General features: G+C 29.0%; 1 protein-coding gene across 2 annotated transcripts in view; it reads left to right on the top strand.

Moving 5' to 3' along the window:
• LOC112468437 (ras-related protein Rab6) overlaps window positions 1-7,553 on the top strand; it is an 8,599-nt gene extending 1,046 nt beyond the window's left edge. The window contains exons 2-6 of one of the 2 annotated variants that reach the window (XM_025037605.1): window positions 135-193; window positions 2,283-2,442; window positions 2,935-3,140; window positions 3,236-3,302; window positions 7,035-7,553. In XM_025037605.1, the coding sequence (XP_024893373.1) occupies window positions 135-193; window positions 2,283-2,442; window positions 2,935-3,140; window positions 3,236-3,302; window positions 7,035-7,108 (566 nt within the window). In that variant the 3' untranslated portion in view covers window positions 7,109-7,553. Of the gene's footprint in view, window positions 1-134; window positions 194-2,282; window positions 2,443-2,934; window positions 3,141-3,235; window positions 3,303-3,839; window positions 4,499-7,034 lie in introns of those variants that run through there. The other variant, XM_025037606.1, reaches the window with a different exon arrangement.
• Window positions 7,554-12,746: the final 5,193 nt, after the last annotated feature.

A 12,746-nucleotide genomic window follows, 5' to 3' on the forward strand; every position in this document is an offset into this window, starting at 1 on the left:
TAAGTAATGTATCTAGAAATATAAATTTTGCGGAAGAGATAGTTCCCGGAGTCATCAAAAATTAATTAAAGCTTAGTTGTACAAAAATTTATAAGAATGCAAATTATCTGAGTAAATGTAATTTTGTATTGCAGTCGGGAAGACATCTCTTATTACGCGGTTTATGTATGACAGCTTTGACAACACATACCAGGTATGTAATAATTTATTTATATCTTAATTAGTAATTTTTCTGTAATATAAATAAGTGATTTTTGTTGTATGCTTTGAACTTATATCATTTGCACCGTTTTTATTCCATGCACGTTGCACAGGTTGTGGAAAATTGTATAGTTTGTATGCATTATACTTTAAACGTTTAAATTTATAGATCTATCCATTAATATTTTTAATCTTTGATGTAAATATTTATTAAACATGAATGACTTTTTAATAAAACTCTAATCTAAATTTACAAAATTTGCATTTTAAATCTTTTTTAGAATTTTCTAAAATTCTTGTTTAAAATTTCATTAAGAATACATTTAGATTTGTTGAAAATAAATAAATTTTATGTAAGAGTTAACTCTTTGATAATTAATCAATGAGGTTCTTGTGTTATATATTCGTATAATTTGCAGCAGAAAAAAGCGTTGGCTATAAATTCTTATAAAATATAAATCTATATTGAATGATGATTAATGTGTTTGGCTATAAACTGTGATGTAATGGTTCCCAGGAATCTTTATCTAATGATACAGTTTTCTTAGATAAAAAAGAAACTGATGTCATTTAAATGTCATTTAAAGTATATTATATATTATTAATTAAGTTATTTAAGTCAAATTCTTTAAAATTACAGCTTGAGATTTATTAATATCTCACATTTTCTTTCTTTTTGCTTTTTATTTTCTGTTAGTTATTATCGACATAATAAATATCTTTTATCAAATAAAGTTTTCCATTGCATGAACATAATTTACAACGTGTCAGTGTGTGCTTTAATTCCTTCATTAATTTTTGCATTGTAATAAACTATATGTGTGAAATAAAATGCTTGATTTTTATTCACTCTGCTATTTCTTACCCTAAGAAATCTATTCAAATAGAAATCTATTCAATACTCCATGCACTTATTTATTTTTTATTGAAGTGTTTATTAATGGTTATAAAATGGTGATTGTTATACGTTATATACGCGCGCGGTATTCGTTATATGTTTTAGATAGTTTATTTACCATCTGCCTCTCGGTTTGCAAAGTTATTCGAATTGCTATTGTATTTGGATTTTTAATTAAGGAAATTGCATCTATTATTTAAATCACGTCGGTTTGTTATAATTGTTCTTTTTGCCATTTTATTTGTATTTTTCTTTTATATTATTTTATATAATTTTGAGCGTATAATTATGTATATTGTAAATGCAGAAAGAGTGCAAGAAAGTGCAGTTGGAACGAAAAGACCTAATGCTAGCAGGAGAGACAGTAGGGAACCAAGATATTGACTTTTTCTAATCGACAAAGATAAAAAGAAAGACGAAGAAATTGATAGGACATCGATAACTCGCTTCTCTTTCTCTTTTTCTATATATTTTATAACATCACATTATCCGTATGGCATTTTGTTAATAAATTATGTTATGTTTAATTACATTATAATAAATTATTAAATAGAGTAAGTATACAATAAAATATACATATAAATAATTGCTTTTTTTTTTACACTCAAGTAATACTGAGTCACTCAGTTTTGTGAGTATTTTATACTCAGATAAGATACGTCATTTTGTACTTACCTGCTTATTTTGGTGACAAAGCTATCATAACAATACATAATCTCATTTTTAATGTGAGTCTATTACATTCATTAAAGCACACGGTCTCGATTGTGGGTAAAAACTCAGTTGAATCTCACTAACAAGTGAGAATTATCTGACAATGAGTTTTGATGTAAATTGAAAGCAACTAATATAATAAAAGTATTTTTTAATGCTACTTTAAGTATATTTATAATCAGTGTCTGGTATCAATATTTAAAAATATTTTATACGTAAAAATATTTTTATACTAACCCTCCGTCATCCATATGGGGGTTTAAGCTCATATTATCATACATTTATGAAAATCTTGTTTGAAAAATATTACATATTGCACATTATTTAAATTAGTTTTATCTTTTTAACATCAACTTTAATACAATTCTAATTTTTTTGTCAACTTCTAAAAGTGATTTGTTTACCTTTTTTGGCATTATGATAAGAGATTGATTAATGTTTAATATCTTGATGTATCGTTATGTTGCAGGCCACGATAGGAATAGATTTCTTAAGCAAAACTATGTATCTTGAAGACAGAACTGTGAGACTACAACTGTGGGATACAGCGGGGCAAGAACGGTTCCGTTCTCTGATACCTAGTTATATCAGAGATTCTACTGTCGCGGTCGTTGTTTACGATATTACCAGTAAGCAATCGGTATATAAGGAATACGGTGTCCTAGAAAAGCTACATGCCAGTAGCTTCGAATTTAATATTGAAACATTCTCTAAATAACATGAATTTTAAAGTTTATTTTAAATTTACTTACATAATAGACATATTTTACATAACCTTATTTATAAATTTTTTAGCTTGAAGCTTTAAATCTGTTTGGAGATTTTAGATTTTTTATTTTTAATATTTCTTTAAAGAAACTTTATTTCTGCTTTTTATATATATATATATATATAAAATCTATACAAACAACATGTTTTACATGTTAAATCGATAATTTCATACCTTTTGTGAGTTTTAATAAATTTATATTATTTTATTAACGTAATTTGATATTGTAATAATAATGATAATATAATAATAATATAAATTTAATTGCGCTGGCATATGCTCTATTATTGGTACACCCTGATAAATAAACTATGAAACTAATTGTAAGATTGCTAATTGTAATATTTGTCAGACGCCAACTCGTTTCATCAAACATCTAAGTGGATAGATGATGTACGGACTGAAAGAGGAAGTGATGTGATAATTATGCTAGTGGGCAATAAAACTGATTTGAGTGATAAGAGACAAGTTTCAACGGAAGAGGGCGAACGGAAAGCGAAAGAACTAAATGTGATGTTTATCGAAACTAGTGCTAAGGCCGGCTATAACGTTAAACAGGTAATCGTCTTACCCCTTTTTTTCACGCTCGATGCAGAGAAATTTTTTCGACCTATGAAAGTGAACAAAATTACTGTTATTGTTAATTATTTTAGCTATTTAGAAGAGTAGCGGCGGCTCTGCCAGGTATGGATTCCACTGAAAATAAGCCTCCCGAAGACAGTATCCTTTTGCGTAAGATACTTACTGCACGCAATTTGCATGGCATATTTGCAGGAACGTTCGCGGCGACTTCTCTTATTTCACGTGCACATAATTCCCACTTCACCCGTTATTATCTATTCCTTCGATTCTGCACCATCTTTTAATATCGACTTTTTTCCTTCCGACTATTTTCCCTTCATTGTTTCCTCGAATTGTAATTTTTAAAATTTATTTTTATATGCTATTTTTCACGTTTTTATTTTATAATCAATTAATTATTAGTACTTTATTTCAGGATATCAAACGTGGAACTCTTTCCGCGTTTTAAATATTTTTAACATTTAAAAGAAAAATAGATATTAATTTTTATTAATAATTCAAATATTTAAATTTCTTGCCATTTGTTATATTTTTCGAGATTGTTCGATTCAGTCTATCCATTCTAATTTTTCGTTTTTGATTTCGGCACTGGATTTATTTGGCGATCCGTCGGATCTTCCATTTGTTTGCGTTATACTTTTGTGTTTTCCTTAATATGTTCTTTAATCCGTATAGTGCAAGAGGTAGTGCTCAAGGACACGCCAATCGAACTGAAAGCCTCGGAGAGCAGTTGTGCATGCTAAGTCGTCGTCGGCCTATATGGTAGCAGGGTATCGAATCGAATCGGACGGAGTCTTAAATCTCCGAATAGGGCCCAAACCGCCCCGGATCGTCTCTGGAGCGGTTTGGGAATCTTTTTCGAGAAACATGAACCGATTTTCTAGGTAAATTTCTAAGAGAGCTCCTTATCGATTTTTCAGTAAGCATTATAAACGAATAATACAGTATTAATATTATCGCATATATTATAATTAATAATATTAATATGTTATTATTTAACTGAGGACATTATAATTTTTTCGATAAAATCGAGTAATGTTCTTTTGGAAATTTTCTTAGGAAATATATGCACGTATAAGATTATTATACATAATATATTAATACAATAATTTATTTTAATTTGTTCTGTTTCAAGACTATTCGAAGAGAATGACTTACAGTTCTGTTTCTGTTCGATGCCCTGACTAGTAGACAAAACACACTGAGCTAAGTTAACTTATAAGTTAATGACATAGGATGTTAGGGTACTGATTGCATTCGGCCTGTGGTTTTCGTGAAATCGGAAAACTCATCGAAAGCCGTGCACTCAACAGCAACAATTTTTACTAAGATGAGAAAAAGTACAGTTTCACACAGTAGCTTAAGACTGCTTTTACACAATGACGTGTTTCGGTATATTACCCGATCGTAGAAAGAGCTATTAACCTTTTCGGTCTTGATAGAGCAATACGTTCTCAATTAATTATGGAGCATTTTAAACAAATTGCAACTTTCTAAATTAGTTAATCTGAATTCTTGTACACTAAAGCAGACTAAAAAATACAATAAATATTTTTATCTTTTATTATTATCACATAATCAAAATTACTTGAATTTGAAAATATTATTTAACCAATAAAAATAATTATTCGAATTAAAGTAATAATTTCAAAAATAATTATTTGAATTAAAGTAATAATTTCAAAATTTATCTTATTTAAGTTTTTATTAGACGATGGTAAATGATTAGGTGAGAAAAGTGTTTTATATATTTTTGAAGAATGCAGTATTTATTATGTATCAGAGCTGAAAGAGTTGGTATAGCCTTTATTACAGTATCAAAGTTTACCTAAGTTTATTTCGCTTGTCAATATCGGTTATTCAACATCGTACATTATGTTTTTTACGCGTACAATTAAACATTACATCGACAGTTGCTCAAATTGACATTAAACAGCTGATAGAAGTGAATCGTATTTTCCGTGTTCTTATTTATTTTGCACTTTTCAAGAACGAGATTAATTGTCGTACACATTTGCAATAAATAGAGAAAATAAGACAGCTGCATTTGCATTTACGATATTTAGCGACGATTACATCGATTTGGAGATTATGATTGAACGCGTTATATAAATGCAGTCCTTGAGATAATTAAATTAAAATTTTTAAATCAAGTTCTAATGACTAATGAATACATGTAGATTCTCGCTCTATTCGATGCTATAGAGAAAAAAATAAGTAATTGAAACTCAATATTGAAAGCTTAATTGACTCTAAATACATGGATATTAATTGACGCTGGACAGTTGATAAAAGACAAGAAAAATAGGAGGAATCGAGGGAAAAGACATTTAAAGGAAAATTTTGTATGGAATAAGTGGATAATTAATTAGCAGCTAACTATATCTCTTTTCTACAAGTAATTTAAGAGTAGAATAAATGAACACCTCTGTACAGATTCGGATTTATTTTATTGAATTAAATATTTTCTTTCTTTAAGCTATTATTTATACATTTTTTCTTTCCGGATTTATAAATTTGTTTATAAAAGAACAAAAACAACTGGTTTGTTTAAATATTGCACATATAATTTGAAATTTGGATAAAAAAGACTTCTGATTTCTAGTAAGATATCTATTTTAATATTGCATTTGTTGACAATTTGTCTGTTATTATAATATCTTAATTTATGTAAAAAAACTTAAACTATTGATAATATAATGAAATAGTGAAAAAATAATATTTTCTCTCGGCTATGATTTTTTCATTTTTTCCGTATGGTAATTTCTTGTTATTTTGCTATTATTTCTAAAGTATTGAGAACATAATTTATTTTTACTTATTTTTTCTTGCTTGACTTTCTTATTTTTCCTGTAATCGTTTTTTCTGAAATTAGGAAGAAGGTCATTAATAATTGGCGAGAAAAGTTACCAAAATTATATATTACAAATTTGTAAGAAAAGAACTTTGTATTAATAATTTTAATATTTTTGATAATTATATATGTGTAGAGCTTGTGCTAAATGATCTAAGAAAATATTTATTTTTTATATTGGATTTAATTAATGAACATATAAGCAAATTAATACTAAATTAATTTAAAATTTAATTTTGTAATCGGACTTTTTAGGTTTAATCGAATTTTTTATTAACTTTGTAATACATGTTTGTTATTTTGTTCCGCGTTCTGTAATATTTTTTTTCTACGAGATTTTCTGTTTTAGAAAACTCATAGCAAGTAATTCTAGAACATATTCTCCGTCCCGTTTTTGAAATTTTATACGCTTTTTCGATTGTCACCTTTCCTAGCTTGGATAAGCAGAAATTAAAGCGCGAGATTGTACACAATTAAATCAGAGCTGTATTCTCTTGAAGGATTATTGGTTAAAGCAAAATTAAAGGAAAAAAGTAAGAGATCATCGATTTGGCAGCGATAACTATCAGTATAATTGATAGATAAATACTTAGAAATTTGTAGATAATACTAGAAAAGTCATAGAAAAAAAAGTTTGTTTACTGCAGTATCATTAAGGATTGCATTGTACTTTATCTGGTTTGTAAGCATTCATTGTATTATCGGAAACATCAACACGCATTGATTTATAAGTTTAAGGCTACCAATCAAATGTTTATCAAGTGCAATAATGTATTTACTGACCAATAACATTGCCAAATTGCAAAAAGCGCATAAGTCTTTTTGATATTTAATTTTTCGAAAAAACATTTACCTCCTTTTGGTATTGATAAATAGGACTGTGCCGAACAAAAGATATATTGGAACGCGATTTTATTAGTTCTTTTTATTGCATATATGATTCAATTAGTTTCTTGAGAAACACCGAAGAGAGAAAGTGAGATAAAATTGCTACACGCCTTAACACACAAAAGCAGCTGTCGACTTGCAGAATCAATCACCGATGCAGAACGGCTCGGAGTCGGAGGGTGAGAGCGGCTGCATGTGCTAGGGCGATTTTGTCGTCTCGAAATCCGAAGAGAGAAAGAGAGCGAAAAGAGAGAGAAAGAGAGCGGGAAAATCGCAGTCAATCTCCCAACACGAATCATCATACACCATTGCAAGACGCTGCTGCTGGCTTCTTCTGATGTCGTTATGGGAACAGGGGCCTTCGTCGCCGATCTCGGGCCCTAAGTATCGTTTCAAGTGCTACTAGACGAACTTATGCGATATCTAATACTAGCTAACTTGCGTTGTTTTCGGACCGGCTTTTGTGCGAGAGAGTGGAGGACCGCACCATTCGGGATACTTCCATGTTTAAGCTTGAAACGATGATAGCTACGGAGTCCACGTAAAGTCTTCGACTATCAATTCGTTCGCGTCTAATTATGAATTTTCTAAACAATTTTTGCTGAAGCAAAATTATAAGTGACAAATTTTATATTTGTTAATGTATAAACCAATAATTATACAATTATTGGTCAATATTATTACTATATTTATGATTTTAATTTGATAAATTTAATTAACGATTTTACAAATATATATTATACATTATTTTTATCAATATGAAATTACAATTGCGGGACTTATAGATATTGAATATCTTCATACAAAATTATAGTAAAACTATAAAAAAGGATATTTTCTTTTCTGAATTAATTGACGTGAAAGGGTTAAAGAGGTAAATTATAGTGACGTTTCTTGACCAGTTTTTAAGCAATAATCTTTTGGGCTTCTAATAAATCCTACATATCACCATTCTTACAAGAGGCGTTCGCTAATCTTCGAGATCAACCCTTTACTTACAGTGATAACCCATAATTTTTTAAAATATATCTCTAATCGAAGTAAATTTCGAGATATAAAAAATATTAAAATATAAAATTTAATGTTTAATGTTTAATGTATTTGTGTTTTTATATTATTATAATTTACAAACAAAAGTAATATAAATTAAACTTATATACTAATAGGTTAATAATTTAGAAATTAATTTGATTTATAAGAAAATAGATAATATCACATTAGAATATTTAAAATAATCTAGATTTTTTCTAAGTTTTAATTATTTTATTAAACACTGGGCGTATTAATTGATTAATGATCACTATCGTCTGGCCTGTGTGTGCGATTAATGGAGTTCACTGCTACATCTTTCCAAGTTTAAGCACATATATTGTCTCTTCGTTCAGAGATCCTGTATAACGCGCACAAGGCACCGAAGCTTGCGGATGGATAGTTTCTTTTGTGTACTTAAAAAAAAAGAGAAGAAGAGAAATAAGGAAAAAAAGAACAGAGAAAGCACGACTGAAAGTAATCATTCTCGGTGAAGTTTATTAGGTCGCTACTAAGCTAATTACGATGAGTTTACGAGTTTCTCAATGACGGTACGTTTATCAAGGCAAGGTGTTCGTTCGAGGATATATTTCTAATGTACTACATATTACGAATCTTTATAGACGTCTTTCGATATCTCTTGATAATAAACGACTACTTGATAACGAGACTCAAGTCTGTAGATCGACGGTGGATACGCAAGTGTGCACAAACGACCAAACTCACGTGATCCTTTTTTTATTGCAAACCATTGCCTTCTGAATCCTTGTGATACGATGAATATATTCAACTGCAAGTCTCTCCACCACGGAGAAAGTATATAAAAGCCAGCTGAATCGTCTAGAAATGATCGAAAAGTTATTGATTCACGTTTTAAATTGCACAAATAATCAACAATTTATATTTAAATCATTAATAATTTAATTTGCAGCCAGATAAATTTATAAATCTGACGTATTATTAATTTGTAAATTCAAATTTAATTAATATGAATTATATAAATATATATAAATACTATGTAAATATACCTAAATTAGTTCTAACAAATTCCACTAATTTGAGAAGTTGAGTTAAAATGGAAATATATATAACGTTTGGCCGTTTGTACAAAAAGAAATGCCTATACGCTACGCCAAACGCAAACACCCGTCGAATGTTTCTCTAGAAGATGATTATCGGAGGATTATCGGAGAAATAAATCAATTATTATTAGCTGTGCTTGACGCGAAACCTCTACAAGTCCTAGCAAACATCGTTATCTCTTTGCACTCAAAAAGCGCGACAGAGCTTATCATTATTCCAAATTTAGAATTTGTTACGTTATTTTTATATTACTCTGTAATATATTTATTTTCGTTAAATTATGTTTAATGACATTCAATAAAATGGGAAAACAATAAAATAATTAGTACTCGATAGAATATAATTGATTAATATTATGTACCTGCTATTTAATACTTATAACTCTACAAAAATTTACCGTTTTGATCGTTATAAAAAAATTGTATATATGATATTTTTAAAAGCTTCAGTAACGAAGTTTTAAAAATCGAGGAACGAGTGCAAAGGGGTGGATGTGTGAAACTGTCTCTCTAGCCAGCCCCTATATAACGTGTCGTGTAGCGTTAATCTGACAGTGTTGCACAGCAATATTGAGTATGTACCGCGAGATGGTTTTTTCGAACACTATATTTCAAGGCAACGCGTTCGAGGGCGGATCTAGCAGATTTCATGATTTAACAAAGTTTGTGAAAACTCGGTTACTTTCACGCGAATGTATCTCGTAATCATCACTCATGTATATGTTAAATTTGTATGTCACTGTGATTATGATTTATTAGCACAAATATAATATAATGAGCCAATGTTGCCGAATCAATCAATTATATCAATATTATTACTGAAATTAATTATTGGTATTTATTGAAATTAAGCGTCAGTATATGTATAACTTATTTTTATATGCTGAATTAATTTACTTATTTACATTCAAAGTTTATCGAACTTGTCAAGTGTTATTGAATCTTATTAGGTTTATTGAATTTAAATTACAGAGTTAAATACGTTTGATTTATTAATTGAATTAATTAGTTTATTTAAATATTGTTTGATTTACGAAATATACTTCTAAATTAACTTACAGCCAAAAAGAATTAGTATTTTGAAATATCAAACTTATTTAGATTGCAAAAAATATTTTTAAATCCCACGAAATTTAAGAGTAGATTTCTCTCTTCTTTTTATTTTAGATCCGCTCTTAGAAATATACTACTTACTATTTTATTTATTTTTCTGTGTAGGGAAAGACATTTTGCCCGCGATAATCTAATACTGCAACAAAGGGAAAAAAAAATACAATCGCAAAAATTTATATTATAAATATATCTTCAAATTTATAAATTCATAAATTTATAAATATATAAAGAGTAATATATAAATTTATTACAAATGGGATACGAATGGCCTCTGCATTAAAGAGAACAGCAATGTATCCTAGCCGCGATTAGTAACTTTAGAATCGATGGATCCAAGATAATTGCGGGCAATGTCTTTCTCTTAATGTAATTGATAAGTAAACCGAAGTATGCCGATCTAGTCGAAATGATCGTCGCGTAGCGAATTTACAATGGCAATCACTTCAAATCCTGATTGATAGATACCTGATTGATAATTGAATGATCTGATTTAGTTATCAGATTTAGTTATCATGATTATCAGATATTACATTATATTATGCCTTTATTATTAAAATTTAACATTTGCCAATAGTATAATTTCCTGAAGTATTAAACTAAGAACTTGTGAAATTAACGAATTTTCAACATCTTATCAATAAGTATTGATATTGTTATTAGTTAACATTTAAAAAATATTGATATTTAATAAATATTTGTATAAATATTATAATTTAATACTAAATCCGGTGCTGAAAGGGATTTGATAACAACAATTAGGTTTAATTAAAGATAATTAAATTGGAATGATAATTGAAAACGAACGTTCCGGCTAGAGCGGAGCCTCAAGTGCATTTACGACTTATTATATATATTATATATATTACAAAGGTATATAAATATATAAATATGTCGAGACAAACTTCGTTATAGGAGTGATTATGTCAAGCGAGAGAAGGAGCGCTCCTTTCGCTATTGTTTCTTGTTTGCTGTACCGTAAGACAAAGTCGTAGTTGAGTAGCAATGGCGAAATTATCATTTCAGCTTCATGCTACATAGTGTAACGAATGCATACACAGATTGTACCGTATTGTAAACGATTAGAGGGAACAGGAGCGAGTTTTGCGCGGACAAAGGCGCTTTTGTCCGCATAACGAACCACGATCAGAGAGATGAGAATGTTGACAATTTTCTCTTCTTTATATTAGATTGTCTGTAATACTTGTAAAAATAAGCTATATGTTATTTTTACTAATTAACCGAAATGCATGAAAACGTGTAACGCTCAATTAGAAATTAATAATAATGATAATAACCGATTCATAATCGTAATTAGAGTCAGAATTCTTGTATTAATATTTATACAAGATCGACGCTATTTTACTTTATTATAATTTTAAACACTAATGTTTTATTTGTGACATTTGGATTTAAATCCAGATTTAATATTTTTATTTTAGTTTTATATATATCAAACACACATTTTTATAATAATCCTAAAAAATAATCTCTGTATTGGAATTTTGAGGAAAAGCGAGTCTAGGCATTCGCTTTAACTGCCATTGAAAGCGAGCTGAATTAAAGTGTCTCTGATCGTCGGGTTCGTTTGTCGAAGTAACGGAACCAACCCCATCTTTTTGTACCTTGTGTCTTAGATAGAGCCTCGTGTTAGTCCGAGTCGAGGCTCGCGAATGAAATTTTGCAAACTTGTCATAACATGTGTGTCGCGACTACTATATTTAAACCGTAGAGCTTCAACGAACGAGCGAATAAAGTTTTATGTTCACCAGAAAATCCTTGGAATTTTTAGATTTCTAAATTGTCTTCATTAAAATATCTGTACGACTTTCTGTGCAAAGTTATATAATTTAAGTGCCATTGAAAATTGATATAGATCAATATGTGCAATTTATTTTTGAGTGATCTCTTTTAATTTGCACGATCCACTTTTGATGACTTAAATGTAATTCGTACTATTTTAATCTTTTTCTGTAAACTGATAAAACTGATTTGATTTTTGGGAATAGGTTTGAATTAAACGATTGATAGTTTATTATATAGTTTATTGTAATGTCAATTATATACAAATTTAAAATTACGTTCAGTGCGCTTCCGACTACGCTGACATACCGTTTTTTTCTCTCGTCGATGTGCGGTATATATTATTACAATCGGAGCTATTCTCGAGCTCTTCGGTACCCTTCACTCGTTTTAACAGCGCGTCAGCGACAGACCTAAATTTAATTAATCTTTATTTACAGTCAATATCGCACATTTGAAAGTTCCTCCAACAGTCTGTCGCCGTTCAGATGTTCAAAAAATCTTCGTTAATCTTTTAAAAATAGGACAACTCTAAAAATTTAATCTTTTTTTCTTTCTTTTTATTACTTACTAGTCTTAAAGATGATACTAAACTGACGAATGATATGAGATTAGTGAAATTAGAAAAATTAAAACAAAGAATAATAGTGTCTAATGAAATCTTCATAAGCAATATTTTTTTGAAATAGTTTCCCACAAAGTAGTTTGCAATTAATACATTTTTATGCGAATGCCTGCCTCGCATATAATTCTTTTGGAAATACTTATATTTAAAACAACAAGGACTGATTAAATTTGCAGTTATCTTATTTTTTT

Source organism: Temnothorax curvispinosus, unplaced genomic scaffold (assembly GCF_003070985.1).
Source record: "Temnothorax curvispinosus isolate PA1 unplaced genomic scaffold, ASM307098v1 QBEX01018473.1, whole genome shotgun sequence".
NCBI classification, from domain to species: Eukaryota; Metazoa; Arthropoda; class Insecta; order Hymenoptera; family Formicidae; genus Temnothorax; species Temnothorax curvispinosus.